General features: G+C 35.6%; 5 protein-coding genes and 1 pseudogene across 8 annotated transcripts; 5 read left to right on the forward strand and 1 right to left on the reverse strand.

Moving 5' to 3' along the window:
- The first annotated feature begins 1626 nt into the window (after positions 1-1626).
- Positions 1627-2630, forward strand: LOC104763316 (uncharacterized). Its single transcript, XM_010486703.3, has 2 exons — positions 1627-1845; positions 2121-2630. Exons 1-2 carry the CDS (start codon positions 1660-1662, stop codon positions 2469-2471), a joined length of 537 nt encoding a protein of 178 aa, XP_010485005.1. The 5' UTR covers positions 1627-1659; the 3' UTR covers positions 2472-2630.
- A 601-nt stretch (positions 2631-3231) lies between these two features.
- Positions 3232-4488, forward strand: LOC104760997 (ethylene-responsive transcription factor ERF110-like). Of its 2 annotated transcripts, none has more exons than XM_010484009.2 (2): positions 3232-3745; positions 3873-4488. In XM_010484009.2, the coding sequence occupies exons 1-2, from the start codon at positions 3574-3576 to the stop codon at positions 4367-4369; spliced, it is 669 nt and encodes a 222-aa protein (XP_010482311.1). In that variant the 5' UTR covers positions 3232-3573; the 3' UTR covers positions 4370-4488. The 2 variants fall into 2 exon arrangements, with proteins under 2 accessions (XP_010482311.1, XP_010482313.1); XM_010484011.2 differs by having other exon boundaries at positions 3333-3745; positions 3876-4488.
- A 2264-nt stretch (positions 4489-6752) lies between these two features.
- LOC104760998 (uncharacterized) lies at positions 6753-8421 on the forward strand. The gene is made up of 3 exons (XM_010484012.3): positions 6753-7283; positions 7731-7855; positions 7945-8421. Exons 1-3 carry the CDS (start codon positions 7019-7021, stop codon positions 8032-8034), a joined length of 480 nt encoding a protein of 159 aa, XP_010482314.2. The 5' UTR covers positions 6753-7018; the 3' UTR covers positions 8035-8421.
- Positions 8422-15012: 6591 nt separating this feature from the next.
- On the forward strand, positions 15013-16646 carry LOC104761000 (uncharacterized protein At5g50100, chloroplastic). The gene is made up of 8 exons (XM_010484014.3): positions 15013-15182; positions 15302-15453; positions 15569-15676; positions 15766-15822; positions 15909-15974; positions 16077-16137; positions 16216-16262; positions 16356-16646. Exons 1-8 carry the CDS (start codon positions 15059-15061, stop codon positions 16392-16394), a joined length of 654 nt encoding a protein of 217 aa, XP_010482316.1. The 5' UTR covers positions 15013-15058; the 3' UTR covers positions 16395-16646.
- Positions 16625-19190, forward strand: LOC104760999 (uncharacterized). 2 transcript variants are annotated; one of them, XM_010484013.3, is made up of 7 exons: positions 16625-17026; positions 17240-17432; positions 17513-17622; positions 18123-18201; positions 18279-18346; positions 18459-18525; positions 18986-19190. In XM_010484013.3, the coding sequence occupies exons 1-7, from the start codon at positions 16817-16819 to the stop codon at positions 19096-19098; spliced, it is 840 nt and encodes a 279-aa protein (XP_010482315.2). In that variant the 5' UTR covers positions 16625-16816; the 3' UTR covers positions 19099-19190. The 2 variants fall into 2 exon arrangements, 1 of the variants encoding a protein (XP_010482315.2); XR_015589096.1 differs by having other exon boundaries at positions 16664-17026; positions 18118-18201.
- Positions 19191-20453: 1263 nt separating this feature from the next.
- Positions 20454-22013, reverse strand: LOC104761001 (protein JINGUBANG pseudogene; annotated as a pseudogene). The gene has a single exon (XR_015589097.1). The product of XR_015589097.1 is annotated as a protein JINGUBANG pseudogene (transcript).
- Between the last annotated feature and the right edge of the window lie 264 nt (positions 22014-22277).

A 22277-nucleotide genomic window follows, 5' to 3' on the forward strand; every position in this document is an offset into this window, starting at 1 on the left:
ATTAAATTTTGAAATTATTGTTTTCTGGTTTATCATAGGGTGATAAAGCAATTATGTTATGATGCCATTATGTTTTTTTTTAGTATATATGTTTTAAAGACAATCAAACTGTAACTAATAAATTACTATTAAATACAAATTTGAGTCGTGTCTTTAATACACTATATATATGATTATTGAATATAATGTGAGTTTTTTATATATTAGAAACTCTTTTATATTTTTAAATTAGTCTATCATAAATTAATTTGGTTTCAGTTTTTACTTTGAAATGTATGAAACTATTTTATAGTAACTGGACAATTAGTTACAACAAAGTTAATTAATTTTTTATGTTCGTAAAATAATTAAGATAATTTAATTTATTTATAGTTTGTTTTTTTTTGGAAAAAAAACTGATAAGTATTTTAAGAAAAAATTTGTAAGACCTTACCTCGATAGATAAATTATGTTGTCTTATATATTAATTTTATTTTCATATATAAAAGTAATAGTTAACATCAAATAATTTTATAATATTATAAGTCAATTTTAAAATAATTTATTGAAACAATATCACAAAACAAATATCTTATACTCTAAGTCTAACTAATATTTTTTTATAAAATTGATGAAGATAAAAGTGTGTCAAATTTAATATAAATATGTTTTTCTTCTATAAATTGTCTCTATTTCTAATCATTTTAAAATAAATAGTGTCATTAACAATAAATTAATTTTGAAACTATATTTTCTGTTATTTCATGGGGGAGATAATACAATTATGTTATGATACCATTTTTTTAGTAAATATGTTTTAAAGACAGTCAAACTGTAACTGATAGAATACTATTAAAAACAAATTTGAGTTGTGTCTTTAATACATTATATATAATTATTGAATATAATGTGATATATATATATATATTAGAAAATCTTCAATATTTTTAAATTAGTTTATCATAAATTAATTTGGTTTCAGGTTTTACTTTAAAAGTATGAAATCATTTTCTATTTTTATTGGGTTTCTATTTGTTTATATTTTTAGTTGGGTTGATCAATATTTTTTTTTAGTTATTATGGTGTATGATTTCATTATGAAATATTTTAGATGCTAAGACTAAAAAATGGAATGAATATATTTTTGTAACAATGTTGAAAAAAAATCTAAAAGGAAACTAGATAACAATTATCTTTCTTTAACAAACTATACACCACATAAGATACAAATAAAATAAAGTCAAATAAAAAAATAGAATGTTAAATTTAAAATTAATGAGAATGACATGTGTCACAAAAATAAAGTGTCAAATGTGACATATGTGACATTGTTAGACAAAGTTAAAAAAAAATCTCCACTTGTTATATAAGATTTGGTGTAACATATGGTATCGTCTTTACAAGATATCCTCAATATTAATTGCCCACATATCCTGATCCACTATATATTTTAGTTTCTATGTAAGAGAAAGTAAATCAAGAATTTACAGAGCAAGTAAATCGAACATTAATAACATGTAATAAATTATTTTAGTACTTACCAATTGTGAAGCAGATGAATAAGGCAATAATGGTAGGTAGGGTTTATCTTATATTCGTTCAAGATATATATAAATTACCCCATAGCCACGATTCACGAACAAAACAAAGGTTAAACAAAAATCTGAATACTTAAGAGAGATGGCTTCTTCTTCCTATTGTTTTGCCTTCGTTTCTGTAGCACTTCTGTTACAACTTGTCTTAGGCTCTGCTTTGGCCTCAAATTCCACAAAATACATCGACGACATATGCGAGCATGTCAGCAACAAAACCTTCTGCGTTGAAACTTTGAAAGCCTATCCTCCGGCGGTTTCTGCCACCGGCAAGGTACTAATATCTAGTACACAACTATATATTTTAATTACTTTCACCATTGCATTAGTTTTCTTCTAAATTTCAAAAGTTAAAGAAAAAATTTAATATCATATTTTCGAAGTTTAAGTTTTTAATTTGGTCTTTGTCATATATGTTGGAAACAAATTTAGTATTGTACTAGCTGTCATTAAATCTATGTTTTTTTTTTGTATGATTTCGATTATGTTCACGTCGCATTCTTAATAATAGACACTTATTTAACTTTTTTTTTTCTTTCTAATCTGTAGTTTGAACTAGCTAAGGCCGTGCTCCGCCTCGGCACATCCTACGCCCTAAAATCAGCTAGTTTCATTGAAAATGCGGCAAAGTATAACCCGAACCTGAAGAAGCAGTTCAAGGCGTGTCAAGATGCCTACTTGAGCGTTGTAAATTCTCTCAAGATCGTTTCCTCGGAACTCAAGGAATCGCCGGAAACTGCAAACTATGATGTCATGGTTTGTACCGACAGCACGAGCATGGTGAAGGATTTGGTCGGGAATAATACACATGTGGCAGCCAAGAAAGTCATGGCGATGACATTCAAGATGGAGAACCTTCTTGCCATTGCCGTTGGAGCCACCGAAGCTATTGGTGGGTGAAGACGACGATGAGAACACATACCGTCGTTTAATTTTCCATATTTAGTTTACTTTTGTTTGAGATTGTTTTATTGGTTAATTTTTTTCTGGAAGATTGGAATGCAATATTTATTTTTCTTTACATGATCAATACATTTCCTTTTTCTTTCCAAAGAAAAATATATGGATATGCAACTTTATTAATTTATTATCTAATTACAGCATGCACTATCTAGTTTAAATCAATATGTTTCCCAAAAAATATTGTATGTCATCGTTTTCTGTTTTTCTTTTATTATTTGTTACCTTGTCGAAAAGAAAAAGAGATGTCAGTATCTTTATAAAATAACGTGAATTTGTCTAGCTAGTATAAGCAATTATTTGCAACCCCGGAGAAGATGTTTTCTTGAATTAGTTAATATTTTGAAACAATGGGAATAACTTCTATTAGAATGGATTTAAATATTCTTCTTATAATTAAAAATATTTTGTTAATAACATGCATTATACGGTATAAGCAGAAAAGTAAAGTAGTAACATTGACACTATCACAAACCATTAATGAATAATGATGCTATATCATATTTATAAATTTACAGCTTTAATCTTAAAATTTAAAATATTACTTTTTTTTTATTACAACTCTTCTGTTACCAAAACCCAACAAATATAATTTTAAACCAAGGGGAGTAAATCTAGAAAAATCCGTGGTAGAAAATAATGAGAGGGGAATATGTCAAGAACTCCTCTTGAAAAGCTCTATACTCTAGTCTTGGGCAATGGAGTCCTTAAGGAGGAGGCCCAAATAATTTCTCTACCCATTAGCTTCTCACCCAAATAATCACACAAATTATATAACTTACGTATTAACAAAATTAATTTAATGTGTAATTTTATGACATAGTTTTGTGGTTTGTGCGAAAGGTATTTCCATATATAAATGAGCTAAGCCTCCAAAGAGTGACCATATTCGGAAAAATAATAGTAGTGTTATTTGTCGCTCCTCAAGGTGGCAAACCAAGGAGAACAAGAAGAGTCCAGGGCCACTGAGCCTGTGGTTGATGACGTCTACAATTTTGAAGATGACCCTGTGGTTGATAGGTTCAATAGGTTTGGCACGGAGATGTCTGCCATGGTCTCTGCCTTGACACAGGTTGTTTCTGGTCGCTCTCAGACTGAGGCTGAAAGGGCACAATCTTCTTCCTCTTCGGCTGGAGATAAGAGAGGATGGCTCAGAATCGATTCTTCTCTTCCCTCATCATTCGCTCCGGTAGACTCTTCACTTGGTCCGATCGGTGAGTCTACGTGTTATATTTTCATGAACCGTTCTTAACATCTCAAATACAATTTTTATTTGGTTAGATGTTTCTCTTTGACGTTTGTCAACTTGAAAGCATAAAAAACAATCGCTCTTCTGTACAGAAGAATTCACAAGCAAGGCATTACCAGACGAAATAGGGGGAAAAAGAAGGAGATACAGGGGAGTAAGGCAGAGACCATGGGGAAAATGGGCGGCTGAGATACGCGATCCACATAAAGCCGCTAGGGTATGGCTCGGGACGTTTGATACAGCGGAGGCCGCTGCTAGAGCCTATGACGAGGCTGCACTCAGGTTCCGTGGAAGTAAAGCAAAGCTTAATTTCCCCGAGGATGTAAGGCTTCTTCTTCCTCCTCCTCCTCCTCCTCCTCCTCCTCCTCTTCCCTTACCTGCTGACACGGTGGCGAATAAAGAAGAAGAGGATCTTATGAATTATTGGAGTTATTCAAATTTGTTGCAAAGTTCAGGTCAACGGTCTTTTTATGGGCATGGACAAGAAGATAGTAGCAACATATTAGAACATTCACCGATGAAACAACCTCTGCCTCCTTCAAGTTCTCGTCAAAGTTCCTCTGATTTTTCTGGACCTTCCTCTACCTAATACATTTTTATGTTGTAATAAAAATTATTAATAACGGACTAAAAAAAATTTAAATACATAGCTACAATGTTAAGTGCGAAACAATATATATATATATTTTACTCTGTTATTTCACCTAATCTCTCTATCTTTCTTAATCATCAAAAATATTAGTTCCTACGTAATAGTTTAGTATCTCAGTACTTACGTCAATCGGTCAATGCTCTCCAGATGTCATCCCGGAATTTCTCAAATCTATTTTATATTGGTTCAATCACTTAAAATATGTCCTCTACACGATTAGCATCGAAACGGTTCTGTATTGTGACCCGAATAGTATTTGTCGGAAAGAAAAATAAAACAACTTGAAAAACAAGCAGAGTTAGGCCAGTGACAAAAGTTAGGCAAGATGCAGCATAGGAGTAAGCAATAGGTTAGCTCCATGTCACGTACATGATCCATTTTAAGCTATATTGACAAACTCCTTTCCATGATTCTTGTCTTGGACCATAATTCATTTAATTTTACGACTTTTAAAAAAAAATTGTATTCATGATTCATATGAATGTCAAAGAGAAGTTAGAAAGGTTAGGTCGTCGAGAAGACGTAACTCAACTTATGCACTTTCTAGTTTTAAATCAATACCTTTATAACTGATATCTTGAGAATATTTATTTATTTTATTGTTTTTTGGTTAAATTCTTGAGAATGTTTTTAGCAGAAAACTATAAATCATGGAGGCAAGATAGAATCACATATATAGAGTAAAGCCATGCATGAGCATGCAACTTAATCTACCGATGACTTACCCAAAAGTTTTAGCAGCAAATTATGCTCCTTGGTTGGTTTTTTCTTCTAAAGGACGCATCATTCTTTTTATTATTCTGAGTCTGGCTTATAACAGAGACACCTACACAACTTTTTTTTTTTTTTGGAATCCCAAATCTTGCATCAGACAACATAATCTGTTATCTTCTCAGATTTGCTTATTTTAGATTTATATTTGTTTCCTAGAAGTATATTTTAGCACAAAAATAAAATAAAAGAGATCGCATAATCGATGCATATATATAGGAGCTTCTGATTGTAAATTAAAATGACACAAAAATAAATTCTAGTGAGGTAAAACAAAAGAGGGTAAGCAATTGGAGAGCATAAAACAACAAACTTGACATAATACAAAACAATTTACTTAGTCACATGAAACAAGTGTGGACTATTCGAGCCTGATTTAAAATGTACGTCCGTCACTAATTTTTTTGTGAGAAAATATAGACTGATCAACCAAAAATTTCTAGAAGTGTGGATGGTTATAAGTCACGGCAAACGAGATCTTGATGGCCGAGGGGTGAATCTAGTAATCATCAATATTTCTCTCCTTCTATTCTTTAGTCATTCTAATAATAACTTTAGTTGTATGCCTCGTTACCACACTGCTTTCAAAACTATATGACCAAAGTGAAAAAAAAAAAAAAAAGAGTGGTGAAAGGATCAACACTTTCTCATTCGCGGTAAGAGAACAAAAAGAAAAAGAAGTGACAGAAACACACTCACTCATAGAAAATGAGGGACATAGGAGTATAGGATAACCATTTAGTATTTGTCGTGGTCCTCGGGGACTGTTGAGAAGGGTTGGGTCCCATATCAGCTTGACGTGCCGTTATTCTCTTCTCTTTGTTAGCATGCAATGATCAGACTTATAAGATAGACAATGCATGTAACTTTATGAAAATCATAAACGGAAAATATTTAAAAAATTGTATTCGAGAAGTTAGAAAATCAAACATACACATATTTCTATATTAAAAACTCTTTTACGCAAGTTTGACAAGCTTAGTGAAGGTTACAAAAGATAGGCAAGTAAAGGAAATATATAAGGGTTATATATATTCGTATTTACAGAAAATGCAATAGCATTTTTATTATAAACTACCAAAAATCTATGTATAATTTATATGAAAATAGGATGAAATTTTTTAATAAAAGTCTAGTATAATAATTGTTTTTTTTCAGAGATCTTTTACTGTCGAAACTATAATTGGTTTTGTTATTTTCAATTTCATATTTCTTAGTACTATATCGAGTAATATCATAATTAAGTATTCAGATGTCATTTCATTAATTTCTCCCATTAACTATTTACTATGTATCAAAACTTAGGATTTGTTCTTTTTGAGGATATTGGTTGAAATTTAGTATATTTCAATAACGATCATATTCAACCTCATAACGAAATTTCAGTTTATCTTTCTTACATTTTAAAATTTGTTTGAACCTAAAAAATAACGTAATATAATTAGGACAGCTAACTCTTGGACATACATAACTTATAATTAACATTACGATTAAAGGGTAAGACAAGTAAATTTGTTATATATCATTGAAAACAATATTTAGAGTGATTGTCGTAAACCGAAATACTCATTTGGCCTGCGGTGACAGTAATTATTTTGACTCCACCGTCAAAGACAAAGACCGCACTCATTCTCTCTCGTGGTCGAGTCAAAACACATTTAAAGACTGTTACTACCTTTCACGCTCTTCTTGTGTGTTTGCTTCGGTTACAGATTCTTCATTCCAATCTTTTTCCAAATCTCCATTAATTCCTTCACTTCAAGATAAAAAGAATCATTTCTGCTTTCTCTACAAACTAAACAAAACAAGAAAGAGATGGGAAACTGTCAAGCAGTGGATACAGCTAGAATCGTGATACAACACCCAAATGGGAAAGAAGAGAAGTTATTTTGTCCAGTTTCAGCTAGTTATGTGATGAAGATGAACCCTGGCCACTGTGTTTCTCTTCTCATTTCTACCACTGCTCTCTCCGCCACATCTACTGGTCATGGAGGCCCTCTTAGGCTGACGAGGATCAAGCTCCTTCGTCCAACGGATACGCTTGTTCTTGGCCACGTCTATAGACTCATCACTACCAAAGGTATATATAACAGATTAGGACTATAATTAAGATGCCTATTTCATATTAAATTTGTATTTCCTAATTTGAAAAGAACTATTTGCTTTTGTCCGTTTCATTTATTTTTGTTGTTGATAAATTGATATAAATTAAATACGTTACTCACTTGCTCTTCTAATTCTAGGATATGAAGGAGGAGCTTAGAGCTTTAGAGAATATACAGTTTCTAGTCTCTCGAAAGTGTCTCAAATTAGTTGTATTAAATATTACATCAAACAAATATTCATGCCTATTTTTTTTTTTTTTTTTGTAGAATACATACACATAACAAAGAAATGAAATTTAATAATTTTGATGTCATCATAAGAACAGTATGAAATTTGAATGTTGTGCTGCCTCACTCTTTGTTTCATTTTTTGGATGGGGTCTAATCTACAAGTTTTGAAACTTCTTTTTGGGTGAAATCAGAGGTTATGAAGGGTTTAATGGCAAGGAAGGGTTCGAAGTTGAAGAAAGAAAGTAAGGGATCAGAAGATAAGCAAGAGATGGTTGAAGCAATAAACTCTAGTACGAAGCTTGACAATGAAGATCAGGTAAAGTGTGATTACTAAGATCAAAACTAGCCAAAGGACTAATTTAGTAAATGATTTTAAATGAGATGAAACAATGTCTATGGCTACAGATCATGAAGAAGCAAGAGAAAGAAAGGTCAAGAATCTCAAGATCATGGCAGCCCTCTTTGCAAAGCATATCAGAAGGAGGCTCAAGCTGAGAAAATTCTAAAACTATTGGAACATTGACGAGAAGCTTCGGAGCTTGAGGATCTAGTTTGGAAAATAGGAAAGCATGTGAGAGGCAAACGACAAAAGCTGGTCCATTGGAGTGTGTGATATCAAAGTTACAAAAATTGAAAGCAATCATTCAGTTTTTTTGACTGGAAGACTCATGAGTTCTCTGAGTAGAATAATACATAGATATTGTCAAAAGTTAAGCGTTACAAACGTAACCGAAAGCATATCAAGCGTGCTTGAGCTGATCATTAGATAATTGATCATCTCTACTAAATCATCTACTATTCATATATTTGAGACAAACTTGATGTAAATGTTAGATTCTATTTACAAGTGGTTTGAAAAAAATTTAACCGGTAAAAACAAAATTTACAGTCAATTTATATTAGAGATAATTTGGTGAAGAAGATGTTTATCTTAGGGACGAAATATCATAGATTGTCAAATGCTCAAAGCCCATCTACAAAGTGAAATCTATGAAGCTTAACACAAAGAATATTCTAAATCTTTGTATTGTATCTTGTACAAGTATTTCCGTTATATATTACTATATTGGAGTTGATTTAGGAAAGTTTACCTTTTATTGGTGTTAGTATGCTAATGTTATCAATATGCGATGACCTCATATTAAACATAACTTAAAGAAATATTATATTCTATATTATTTGACAATTTTGGAGCATAGATTAATCTAGCTAACAAATAAAATATACGTTTACATAGTACTTAAAACTCTAATATTTGACTTAAGAAGGGAACCTCCAATTATATTAAGAAACATTCGTTGTCAATTGGTCCTTCATGTCTAAGTTAATGATGTTTATCAGTTGATTATCAATGTTTAAGTTTTGAATTTTTATTTGATGTTTTATGAGTTGATTATCTATAACCTATGTTGTATAAGTATTATACATGTTGGGTGTGATACGCGGTAAGAGATTTAAAATAATTGATTTGACCATCTATATCACTAAAGTCAATTTATCTTTTTGGTCAAAGTTTCGGAGAGAATTCCAAGATTAAGCGTGCTTATGCTGGATTAGTTTCAGAATGGATGACTTTCCGAGAAGTGATTTTCGGAACCATGCTAGTGAGGACAAAACACAGGAAAAAATCATGTGATGATTTGTAAAGACAGTAAACAAGTTTAAAACCTCCCGAACGTAGCAAATCAACCGTCGAATATGGATGTACCTGTAACGCCCCCGAACCGTCCTATGGCCTGACAAACCGCGGACCGGCTCGAGAATGCTACCATGAGGATAACCGCACGTGATCCGTCAGAGGTTCCACCAACAAATCTGGTCCCTCAATCAGTTCACCAAGGTTTCTTTCTCTATCTTTCTGAGTTCTTTTTGAATCCTTTCGTCGAGTTTTTCTTGTCCGGCCCGTACCCCTTGGTGCGGGTAACTACATTCTTTCCCCCTTAAAAGAATTCGTCCTCGAATTCTAATGTCTTGCTCATCACTTCCCGTGGTGATAGCACTTCTTGTCATCGGTGTCTTCCTTTTACTCTCTCGGTTACCACCGCTGACCTATTCCCCATCACAATGTTCTATGATTCTTTGAATTATTTTCCCTTCCTTGGGTCTTTGACAATACTTTTGGGTTGCCGCCAAGCCTCATTGTTTTCTCGTCGTGAGTCGTATTTTTGTCAACTTCCCGACTTAACATCCATTCCACCATTTATTTATTTTTCTTACCGTCCGCTAGCGTCATTCGTAAAGCTTCTTCATCTCCATCTTACGTTTGGTGTTGTAATCCTTCTGGAGTACTATTGTCTCTACCACGTGATACCATGATTACTTCTTTGTTCTCCTCGTCTTTAGTTTACCATAATCACTTTAACTACTTTGTGTAACCTTGCATTATGTAGTCTTGGTTCCCTTGGACCCCCTTGTCCTTCTAACGTCCGCCATACCATCTCACCTTTCCCATTTTTCTTGGCTGGCACGCCATAGAACTTGAACCCCTTCGGTTTGTTTTGATTCCACATCTTTACTCAACAATTTGTTCCCTCCGGTTCATTCGTCTCTTGTCTCCTTGTTTTATAACCTCCGAATTTTCTTTAGTCGGCTACACACATAGTCCGAAGTTCTTTTTACTCAGTCAAAATTCTTTCCACTGGTTCGAATTCTCCACACTTAGTCGGAGTTCCCATTACTTGGCCAAAACTCCTCCATTCTCCCTCTTAGAGTTGGTTTAATGGAACCTCACTGGTTCTTGCCACTTTGCATAAAACTTATTTTATTTTCTTCGCCTCATTATTTTCTTGCATCCTCTTTCTTCACTTAGTCGATTTTTTTGATTCGACTTATTTTGCCACTTCTTGGTTTCTTTGCACCCTCTCATATTTGCTTAGGTCCGCCTTTACTTTCTCTGGCTTGTCTTCGCAATTCTCAACACAGTCTCATCAAATTCCCTCTTTCCCAATCTGATTGTCCTTCCTGGACCAATCGTTTCGACATGTCCTTGAATTTGGCCTTAGCAGTTTTCACACCATTCTCTCTTGTTCGACTTTGACTGACTCGATTGTCCCTCCTGGATCAATCTCGTGCTGTCTTCATCTTATCAGATCGCGCTTTTTTGATGTTTAGGTGAATCCTCAATCAATCATGCCAACTCAAAAACAAGGTAAAACTCATGGTTAGTTATGCATTCTATATGCAATTTAAACTACCATACAAGCATTCACACCCAAATGATTAGCAAGCAATCACACACAAGGATTAACAAGCAATCACACACAAAAGGATTAGCAATCAATCACACACAACACAACAACACCACAACATGGCTAAAGACTTAGCACAACTTTCCCTTAATATCTTATACCAAAAAAAAAATAAGGGTTCATCCTGCTTGCTATCCGAATTCAATATCTAGTTTTCAAGACCTAGATAGAATATTACAAAACCAAAATCAAGTTCCAACCTTTCCCCGAAAAGGTTTACACATAACCCTACACATATATGGCTAACAAGCGCATAGGGTTCTCTCAGGAACTTACACATCCTACAGTTACACTCACATCGTTCATGCGGCTGGTCGGTACTTGGTTTAGTGGGAGGGATAACAGAGGTCGAGGCCGCAGGCACTGGAGTTCCACCGTCACTTGGTCCACTCTCATCCGGTCTCGCGGTTCTGGTCGGACACTCCTGTCCTTGATGTCCGAACGCGCGACACTCCAAACACACTACCATATCCTCCGACCTTGGAGTGTATAGGTTTGCTCTCCAACAATGGACGGTTCTATGGCATGTCTCCCCACACGCCACATAGTAGGCCGTGTTCCTCAAATAAACTCGGGAAGGGTATGTCACACACTTCCTAGCCTGAGCTCGAGTTCGTGGCATCCCTCTCAAAGGCCGCATCTCAATGTGCCTCATGGGTCTTACTCCCTCGTCCATGTACCTTGAATGTTTCTCGCTACCTTGTCCAGGTTCCAACCGGATAGGTTCCCTTTTCAGCCTTCCATCCTCGGCCATCTCCTCAATCATCTCCATCATCGGATCCCTTGGTACTCGGTATGTTATCTCCACCTGGTCTCTACTTGGTTTGTTTTCGGTCCTGTTCAAATGGCCATCACTTGGTTCACTCTCGGCGGTCCCCACTTGGTCAGCCCTTGGTTCACTACCGGTTACCCTCGTACCGCCATCCTCCATTACAGTCTCAGCCACTGGCACCTGTTTGTTCTCTGGTTCAGTCTCGGCCACTTGCACACGTTCGTCCCCCGGTTCAGTTTCGGCCATACGTTCACGACCATCTTCCGGTTCGGTCTCGACCACCCTTAAACGGCTCGACAATGCCTCATTGTTCAACTGAAATTCGAGCAGCATTGGATCCCATCGGCCTTTACTCCTAGTCTCTTCTCTTCGGTTCTCAATCACTCGCAACTCCATACTTTTATCTGGTCCGTCTCAGACTTGACTCGACGTCGGCCTTAGGTCATGTACCGGTTCCTCGCGAACTGGTCTCTGTACTGATATTAGGTCGGCTTCCGATTCTGATCAAGACACTCCCTCGACCGATTCTTCACTAGGTGCCACCCTTGGTCTCCTCTTTACTTCATTTGTAAGGGTCGGTATCCCCTCTTCATCGCTTGACAAGACTTCCAGGACTTCCAAATATTCCTCCTGGTCAATATCACTCAAACTAGGGACCCCATCACAGTCGGCTTCCTCAGCTCTTACATTGGTCTCACCTTCGTCATTGGTCTCAACACTAACATTGGTCTCGACTCCAACATTGTTCTCATCACTTGCCTCTTCCATTATCTCCAATAACATATCCAGGACTCGGTTCCTGGTCTCTTCCCATTCCTCTACCGGTACCTCATCTGGTACTGTCATAGTCATACCACGTCCATCCAAAGTGATCTGGATCTGGCTCGGCACTTCAAACTCCCTTGAAGTTGACTGATCATCCCAACCATTCTCCCCATTCTTATCCTCCTCCAAACACTCAGAAGGATCAGACGCAATAGATTGGTCTACCTCCTCAAAACCATCCAGCAACCCATCAAGACACCAATTATCTGGGTCTATGGTCGCATGTGTACTCTCTGACTCAGTCGAAAGATACCCATTACAGTGACTTGGCTCCTCCTGCCATAGACCTTGTCCTCCTAAACCATTCCCACCATTCACGCTACCTAAAGACATCTGCACCACAACAAGGAAGCTACTAGTTAAGTCTAAGGTTCACTTAAAACCAAACAAGCAACAACCGGTTTTTAAGATGCTGTTTGCGACACATTTACTCGATAAAACCGATTGAAAAGCCCAAATGTCCATGAGCATCAAGCCCACTCTGATACCACCGTTGTAACGCCCCCGAACCGTCCTACGGTCGGACAAACCGCAGACCGGCTCGAGAAAGATACCATGATGACAACCGCATGTGATCTGTCCGAGGTTACACCAACAAATCTGGTCCCTCAGTCAGTTCACCAAGGTTTTTCTTTCTCTATCTTTCTGAGTTCTTTCCGAGTCCTTTCATCAAGTTTTTCTTGTCCGGCCCGTACCATTTGGTGCGGGTCACTACAGTACCCATGGGCTAGGAGTGGATGTAGGGTCCTTTTAGGAAGGTGAGTCCATGGACCGGGAGTGTACATGGAGTCCACTAAGAGAGTAGACGGTTGGAGCATTTCAGTTTGATATCAGAGCCAAACTCAGACAGTGTGGAGTCGAGTGGGCTCACATCATCAGGGGTAACGGTGCAATTATCGTTTCGGACAATGATCCTGAGAGAACTCCAGAGTTAAGCGTACTTATTCTTGAGTATTTCAGGTTGAGTGACCTTTCAGGAAGTGATATCGATTGTCGGAACTGTGCGAGGGAGGACAAAACACAAGGAAATATCTTGTTGTCATTTTTATTGACGTTAAATATGACATATAATCTCATTTAATTGTAAAATTTTAAACCTTAAATCTTTATTTATAAATTCAAATTGCCATATAATATTATTTAACTATAAAATCTAAACACTAAATCCTTATTTATAAACTCAAACCGATATATAACTTTGTAAAATCAAAATCCAATGATTGGTTATTTTTTTTATATGGATATTATTAATATTTTGTCTTATTTAATTTTATTAGTTAGCCAATTCTAATTGACCAAAAGAAAGAGGTGAATTTAAAGGTTTACCAGTGAGCCCAAATATTTTTCTTTTTTAATATATTATATAAAAACTTATAAATTACAATAAAGTAATTAAGAGATCGGAGTGATGATGATCAATATGAAGATGTGTATATGATTTGATTGTGATTGATACAAAATACCAATAACTTATTCAAACTTGTTTATGACAACTATCCAAGCAAACATATGAAGTGAGTGAGGGTGTTAAAGAAGAGTGAATGATAACAGCTAGTATAGGTCGACTTTTACCTTTGATTTGCAATACATTCAAAGCTTGTATTTAGACTTATATTGCACAACTTAAATATACATAATTTACTTTACTAAGCAAACATAAAGCAAATAATAAGCAAACAATTAGCAAAAAAAAAAAAGTGATGTAAAAGAGAAGACAACAAATAAAAACATAAGGGGTTTCAACCCTTCCCCGTGGAATAGATGCCTGTATCGGTAAACCAATAACCTCGTGTTTCCTTAGAGGTATTATCCATAAGGAACTACAAGATTACGATGGTTAAAGTGCAAACCTCAACTTTAAATTCTTCATGACATTTCTCTCCTCTCTCTTTCCCCATCCTTATCATTGCAATCTTACTCCATTTTGTAGTTTTCCTTTGTACATTAATCCTCATTTATAAACTCAAATTAAGTTATAACATCGTTTAATTTGTAAAATCTAGATGATATACAGTTTTTAATAAATCCAACCCGACATTTAATTTTGTAAAATCAAAATTTGTAATATGTTATTAGTTTCTTATATGAATAGTATTAAATTTTAATTTTATTTGTTTTTGCTAGCTTTTATTAGGTGATAAAGTTTAATTGAATAAAATAAGAGAGGGTAAATAAAATGATTCACCACTAGGGATGAATCCAAGTATTTTCCAACAATTAAAATTATCATAAATGTTATTGGGCTTATGATTAATATAGTTTTCAAATAAATAAACATAGAAAAAAAAGTGAAGTAAACTTAATGGGGTCGCCATTTCTTAATGCAAAAGTCACCATCAAACCAGCTATGAAATTAGTACAAAAAAACATGAAAACATCGCAGCTAATAAATTTTTAAAAAACTTGAATTAGCTTAAAAATATATTAAATCCCTCATAAATCATAATATTCCTAGCTCGTTCCTCATGAGCGACCGACCTTGACCCGTACACGGACACGCTCGATGCAACCATTCTCCACGGTTGTCCCAAACGGGCATACAAATAAAAAATTAAAGGAGACAATAATGCCACGTGCACCGCTCCGCACCGTAAAACTTAACGCCTCCGGTATAAATTACCACAACATAACAAAAAAAAAAAAAGCAAAATCAAATTCCATTGAAGAAAAAAAAATGGCAACGAGAGGAGCTGCTGTTGCTGCTGCATCTACAATATGGAAGCACCGAAGAAACCCTTCTCTTCGATCATTATCAAACCATTTCAGTCCCAGTTTCAATCCTAGAATCATCCCTACAGGTACATATTATTACATGCACTGTCCTAAGATAGATTAACATATATATTGGATTCTTTCAGATACAGAACAATTTACATTGATCACGGAATTTTTTTTTTTTTTTTTTTTTAACTTGTAGGGTTTAAATATCAAGTTAGGGCGATACAAGGAGGAGCAAGTACTGATCCTGTTATTACAACACCATTGAAGAACAGAGATGATCTCTCAAAACCTCAGAATTGGAAAATCAAAATGCTTTACGATGGTGATTGTCCTCTCTGTATGCGTGAGGTCTCTAATAATATATATATATATGACTATGTTTCTTGTTTATGCTGTTATATTCATTCATTTGAAGAGTTTCTTGAAACTGAATTATTTTCTTGTTTATTTTGACAAATTTAAGGTGAATATGCTTCTGGAAAGGAATGAAAAATATGGTACTATTAAGTTTGTGGACATAAGTTCCAGCGATTATTCACCGGAAGATAACCAAGGGCTTGATTACAAAACAGTAAAATTGTTGATATTTTAATATGGTTCAATTTGTTTCATTCTCTGTTTTGGTGTTGAGATTTCGGATTTGATCAAGATCTTTATTAGGTAATGGGGCAAATCCATGCCATTCAGTCTGATGGTAATGTGGTTAAGGGTGTGGAGGTAAGCTTATTGCATCATTGTTAAGTTAAGTCTAATCCATTTCCATTGTTTCTGACTGTATTTACAATTTGGTTTAACGTTTTCAGGCATTTAGGAGACTGTATGAAGAGGTTGGGCTTGGATGGGTTTACTCTATCACCAAATATGAACCAGTAAGCTTCTCTCTCTCTTGCAATATTGAATCCAAGAGAATCTTTCTCGCTCTGTTTGTGTCTTGTTTTGTGTTAATGGGATAACGCGTGATTTACTCGCAGATAGGGAAGTTAGCTGATGCTGTGTATGATGTTTGGGCTAAATATCGTCTTCAGGTCACAGGTATATACAACGACTTGCAAAATGTTTAAACTTTTTGTTAAGCTTATTTGATTATTTATGCGTCGAATTGTTGATTAGGGAGGCCATCTTTAGAAGCTATTCTTGAAGCAAGAAAGAAAGATAAGGTAGTGTACAAAGTAAAACATTCAATTCTATCAATTTCCAACTGCAATCTCTTACTCGGAGAAACCGGTCGACGATGTAACTTGTGTTTGCAGGTTGAGACATGTGGTGAAAGCAAGGCGTGCAAGATGTGAATTCTCTTCACATTGATACTCATTGAATTGTTTACAAACACCAAAACCAGTTTGGAGTTTCATAGTATTCTTCTTTACCTTACCAGCTTTATCTTTATGTGAGTGTGAGCGTTTGTATGTATTTGATACAAAGCCCCTTATATATGAACATTTCACAGCAAATTTGAAACTGTAGAGTCTTCTATTCGGTATTGTTTTCTTGTAAAGGTTAGCCAAGTTTTTTTACTAATGTTATAAAAATACATTTTAGAATATAAGGTTGTAGTATTTATTCCCCCAGAACCACATAATAATGTCTTATACCTAAAGAATTATGTTCATTTTTTTTTGTATAATTAACCAAATCTTATCAACTGGATAAATTAAAACATTACACAACTCCATCATTCCCGCAAATTTGTGGAAAAACCAAAAACAAAAAAATGCAGAGCGTCTCACATGTTTTCTCTCTGGGGCATTTAATCAAACACCTTCCATGCACCAAATCGCACACTTTTCTTCGGAGGAGGTTTCACTCCAACGCCTTCACTAATGTCGCCGCCAGCACAACAACATCATGTTTCAAAAGCCTCAGTCCTAGCCAACAAGACCAAATCCATCTCTACGTCGACACCCTTCTCCAATGGAACCAGGTCTATCTCTACCTCTCTCTCTCTCTCTTGACCTTTTTGCTGAATTAACTTGTTGGGATCTTTGGAATCATTCTCGAGCATTACTTGTCTGCAAAAGATTCGTGCTTTTCTATCAAATTGAAAGCTTTTAAGCTTATTGCCCACCAAGTGTTCGTTGTAAGTCCTTATGTCAATGGTGCTCTGTGGGTTTGAATTGGCATTGTGAATGTGCAGAAGATGAATCTTACAGCAACTAAAGAAGCTGAAGAAGTAATGGAGAGACATATCGAAGATTCTCTTGCGATATTGCCTCCTATAAAGACGTCTTACAACTTGCATTCCAATGACTTGTTTGATCAAATCAATTTAATTGATGTTGGAAGCGGGGCTGGTCTTCCTGGGTTGGTTCTAGCTATTGCTCGTCCAGGTGCTCCTCATTAGCTTCAGATATGTTTATGCTTGTTATGGTGTTCCAGATTAGTAATAAGCTAAGTTCTTGTATTTCAGATTGGCGAGTTACTCTACTGGAGTCTATAAATAAGCGCTGTGTTTTCTTGGAGCACGTTGTGGATGTCACCGGGCTTACAAATGTGAAAATTGTAAGGGGCAGAGCAGAGGTATAGTTTTATCCTCTTCCAATTTTTGGATGAGTTTCTGTAATAGTTGGTTCACTAGTTTAGTTGGCTACTCCTACTCTTGGATTCGCTAGTATCTATGGTATCTCAACTTAGATGCAGTTTCTGACGTTCTGGAGTAACTCTGTTTTTTGTATGTTTAGCTGACAACTTAACTTAATCCTCTACATGCAAGAAACAGCTGAGAGACTTTCCTGAGATGATAATTTGTTAATGGTTCAATCAAATCCTTGGATTAGACTGTAAAATTGGAGTATATTTGATGTTGATCTGTTAATGAATGTTATTTTCTCGAACTACACTTTTATATAAAGCTTCTGTTGGAAATTATGATTCATGATTGAGAAAAACACTTCTCGTAATCCGGGACTGCTAAATAAATCTCACTCCCTAGCTGTGCTCCTATTTGTGTAATTCTTTTGTGACATAATCGCCAGTAAGGTGACTCTGAATTATATTGTCCTACTTTTGTTATAGAACAGAGTTGTGGGCACGATGTTATGTATAGAGAGAAGTTTGATTTGGCTATTGCAAGAGCTGTTGCGGAGATGAGAGTTTTAGGTATTTTTGTTACAAGTTCAAGCATGGTAGTGCTAGTGGTCAGAGTGAATCTAAGTTGTTTGTTATGATTTTTTCAGCTGAATACTGTCTTCCTCTGGTTCGGGTTGGTGGATTGTTTGTAGCTGCTAAGGGTCATGACCCTATGGTAGGAGTTCTCATTTGTGACATATTGTTTTCGATTTATGTTTTTGAAGCCGTTATGTTTTCTGCATCCGTTCTTTTAACCTAAATGTTTCATGGTTTTGTCAAAAAAACAGGAGGAAGTTCAAAATGCAGAAAATGCAGTTCGTATGTTGGGTGGTTCCATATTACAAATTAGTCCAGGTATGTTTTCTTTTGGCTTATATATATGTTAACAAGTTTAGCTGAAGACACTTACATGTCTGGCATTATATCATAGGAGGGAATAAATACGTTATTGTACTTTATTGAAAGTGAACGTTATAACAATGCTACAGAAGAGGATGACCCTTGTTATCTTGGTTACTCCTGATGCATCTCTTGCTAAGCTGGGAAATGTTTGGTTTCATATAATTATATGCTAGAATAAAACTTTTATTAATAATATAAGCCTACGAAATTCGGGGAAAATAGAAAGCTGTGATATTTGGATGAATTAGTAGACATAAGGTAGAAAAGTGTGGTAAGAGTTTGGAACTACCAGGAAACCTGCAGCGCAATTATGGATAAAATGATTTACATTTCTTGTTTATAGTTTTCGATAATCGGACTTGTCAAATATGCTTGCTTGGAATAAATTTTGCTGTGTCACAATGCGCTGCAGTGGATTCACATAGCCCATACGGACAGAGGACAACGGTTGTTTGTCGTAAAGATCACTCCACCCCAAAAAAATATCCACGTGAAGCAGGTACTCCGTCTAAATTACCATTGTAAATTGTACTCAATCATTTTCCTTTAACCTTGATTTGTAAAAAATTAAAAGCAACATTTATATCACTTCTCTTGGAGTTCGTTTTCTGCTGCCAGCTTAATATCTGTCTAGCTTATTTGTTTCGAAGAGTTAATGTAGTAGACCTCACCTCTGAATGAATTAGCTTTTCTTTTTCTAGAATTAGTATTGATTCTTCTTCTTTCTTTTCTTATACGATAATGCCATTTGTTGAGAATCTTTAGTGATGAAATGGGTGCTCAAACTAAAGTTGATAGGTGACCAAACTTGAATGTCATGTAAGAGCATAGAGTCAACATTGTACCCATTTTTTTTTGCATCTTCATTCTTTGGTTAGCCTAAAGAATTGTAGTTGGCATGCAGTCATTTTATTTCGTTCTGAATTTGAGCCGTTGAAAAAGTGTACACAGCAAACAATTCTCGTCTCTTTTTGGTGAGTGCGCTGCTTGTTAACATTGGTGTTGATGTGTTTCATTTTTAGTGGTAATCTGGGAAATGGTAATGTTGAAAATGACTTGGATACCTAACTTATCCATCATGTCTTAGTTATTCAAATTAGGTCAAAATTTAGAGAATATTAAAAAGAAAACAGAATGTTGTAAGTTGTAACCAAAGGAGAGTAGGATCCAGTCATATTTGTGGATGACATCATACATTGTAGCCATGTGCTTTCTTCTTTTTTATTCCTTTCCTGCTCTTCAGTGTTGTTCCCCAATTATTTACTCCATTTGTCTATCGTGTGTTTCATAAACCTTTTTTTTTTTTTTGTCTTTTTAGTGGATAGTGTCACGTATTTAAAATCTTAGTATCCGATACTAAAATCAAATTTCGTACCCATATCTACTGTCACACATCACGTGTACTTCAGTCTTACGGTCGTTATTTTGGTCTTTGGATGCTATCGTTGTCTACGGTCATATATATGTTTGTTGTAGTCATGTGGACCAACTAGAGCCATTTATATCCGTTAGTAATGTCCATTAACATATATTACCTGAAAAAAGAATAAAAGCAAAAAAGCTTGAGTTCTCTACTTTGTAGTAGTAGCCTGGTATGGGGTTAAATGATCCACAAGGAACGAATAAGGGGAATAATATATATGTAAACCCTGCTTTTGTCTAAAGCAAATCCTATAAAGAGATGCTTTTTCTCTTAATTATTCTTTAATATACTTTTTGATAGAAATAATACAAGATTAGACAAACTACTTGTCCTACTTTGCATATATTTTATATGCTATTTGCTCCAATATAATATCCTGACTTCTTTAACAAAGATATTTACCTACTTGGTTTTGATAGATTCTGATTGTCCGTAATTGTATTTGTCAAAACATGTATTAATAAGAACGCAGGACTCGTTGTCAAATCAAATATTATAGTGTGATACAAGTCCTCTTCTTATCCAACTAGCATAGTACAACATCACACATTACACACTTGTTCACCTATTATCCCTAAAGATAAACTCACACAAAAACCCGTCAACTTATCAATATAGGAAAAAGAAACAAACCAAAATTGAATGATAAAGTAACTCTTTTATGAGGTTGGCACAAAAATCTGCCAAACCTTAACTTGAGAGTCAAGTCCTCCACTATAAATATGATAAGAAGTCTCTGATGGTTTACTGGAGTCACGAATTGCTCCGGTCAAGCACTTAACCGGTCCTCTGTGTCCCTCTAACACAGCCAAGCACGAATAATCCGTCGCAGAACATTTCCATAGCCTCACCGTCTTATCTGCAGACCCACTACAAAGTATGTCCGAAACAACCGTGAGGCATAGAACAGCCTCTGTGTGACCTCTTAGCATTCCAGCAACGCCATTGTTTCCACCTTCGTCTCTTTCCCAAACCAATATTGATCCATCGGATCCACCCGAATGTAAAAGAGAGCCATTGTTACCGCTTAGTGCCAATGCGTTTATACCCGAATTATGCTCCAACAATGTTGCTACCAAAGAATGTTTCTTCTTTTTCTTCTTCTCATTCTCCTCATAGACGTTCTTCCTCCACACTTTGATTCTCTGGTCAGAAGATCCTGTGTATATATCTCCGTTTTCGGATAATGCCACCGCATTGATTGCATCATCGTGGGCGTTAGTGAAAGACTCTAGGCATTTAAAATCGGTGGTTCGCCAGATTTTAAGTGTCCGGTCCCATGAAACAGAATAGAGTAGCGTTCCATCTCTTGATAAGGCTAAACCCGAAACGGCGTCTACATGGTGAACCCATGAAGCTTTCTTGTGCCTCCTTATTTCAACTTGGTTCTTTGGCATCAAACACTTTACGAAACGGTCGCTCATAGTTGGCATCGTCGCTAAATGCATGTACTTTTTACCACCCACGTCTTCTTCTTCAACGACGTCGTTTATCTTCCACACACGTATTTTTTTATCTTGGTGTGCTGTGAAGAGTTTATCAACCAAGATTACCAAAGATTTCACTGCTCCTCCACCCCCTCTTTCTCCTGTTATTACATCACCCGTGCTTGATGCTTCCGCTAACGTTTCTAACGTCTTTGCATTCCACAATCTGACAACTCCGTCGTTGGAGCCTGTGTAAAGTCTCTTTCCTGTAAGGGTTAGAGATGAAATGTAGGATGATGTATGACATGCAAGAGTGGCAATACATCGATGAAGTGGTAGAGAAGAAGATAATTGATAATCTTCATGAGAAAAAACTTCTTCTTCTTCTTCTTCGGATTCGTGGCGTCGTATCATTATTGCTTGTGAAGGAAGATGGAGCCAATGAGCAAAACTTGGAGGTGTAATATAAAGAAAAAAAGGATTGGTGAATAGAAAGGATGAAGTTTGAGGGAAAAGTAGTCGTGGAAACAACGATTGGCTCCCAAGACTAGGACTATTCTAATATATTTTCAGTTTGGACCCTTTACATTATAAGCAAATCTGACCGAAAACGAAAAGAATATATAATGTGATGGGATGATGAGTAGGATGCAATATATAGTTTAAAATGTTATATTTTATTGACACAATCTTGTTCGGTAGATTTCTCTGTCACAGAAGTGGAGAAAAAGGTTAAAGGATGGCCCTAGATTAGTATTTTACTACATTTGCTTAACTTCGGATTTGTGTTTCATGTGTTGAATTTTTACACAATTTGGATGTGTTTGATTCTACAATTTTTCCACCGTCATGGA

The sequence above is a fragment of the Camelina sativa genome, chromosome 18, assembly GCF_030686135.1.
Source record: "Camelina sativa cultivar CO46 ecotype springtype chromosome 18, ASM3068613v1".
Taxonomy (NCBI): domain Eukaryota; kingdom Viridiplantae; phylum Streptophyta; class Magnoliopsida; order Brassicales; family Brassicaceae; genus Camelina; species Camelina sativa.

Excerpts from the sequence above, each read along its gene's own strand:
- LOC104763316 (XM_010486703.3), top strand. The coding sequence starts at position 1,660 with ATGGCTTCTTCTTCCTATTGTTTTGCCTTCGTTTCTGTAGCACTTCTG. Across the intron at positions 1,846-2,120 it reads CGGTTTCTGCCACCGGCAAG|TTTGAACTAGCTAAGGCCGT; the intron begins GTACTAATATCT and ends TCTAATCTGTAG.
- LOC104760997 (XM_010484009.2), top strand. The coding sequence starts at position 3,574 with ATGTCTGCCATGGTCTCTGCCTTGACACAGGTTGTTTCTGGTCGCTCT. Across the intron at positions 3,746-3,872 it reads CTCTTCACTTGGTCCGATCG|AAGAATTCACAAGCAAGGCA; the intron begins GTGAGTCTACGT and ends TCTTCTGTACAG.
- LOC104760998 (XM_010484012.3), top strand. The coding sequence starts at position 7,019 with ATGGGAAACTGTCAAGCAGTGGATACAGCTAGAATCGTGATACAACAC. Across the intron at positions 7,284-7,730 it reads TAGACTCATCACTACCAAAG|AGGTTATGAAGGGTTTAATG; the intron begins GTATATATAACA and ends GGGTGAAATCAG. Across the intron at positions 7,856-7,944 it reads AGCTTGACAATGAAGATCAG|ATCATGAAGAAGCAAGAGAA; the intron begins GTAAAGTGTGAT and ends CTATGGCTACAG.
- LOC104761000 (XM_010484014.3), top strand. The coding sequence starts at position 15,059 with ATGGCAACGAGAGGAGCTGCTGTTGCTGCTGCATCTACAATATGGAAG. Across the intron at positions 15,677-15,765 it reads AAGGGCTTGATTACAAAACA|GTAATGGGGCAAATCCATGC; the intron begins GTAAAATTGTTG and ends GATCTTTATTAG. Across the intron at positions 15,975-16,076 it reads CTATCACCAAATATGAACCA|ATAGGGAAGTTAGCTGATGC; the intron begins GTAAGCTTCTCT and ends ATTTACTCGCAG.
- LOC104760999 (XM_010484013.3), top strand. The coding sequence starts at position 16,817 with ATGCAGAGCGTCTCACATGTTTTCTCTCTGGGGCATTTAATCAAACAC. Across the intron at positions 17,027-17,239 it reads CCCTTCTCCAATGGAACCAG|AAGATGAATCTTACAGCAAC; the intron begins GTCTATCTCTAC and ends GTGAATGTGCAG. Across the intron at positions 18,526-18,985 it reads CATATTACAAATTAGTCCAG|TGGATTCACATAGCCCATAC; the intron begins GTATGTTTTCTT and ends AATGCGCTGCAG.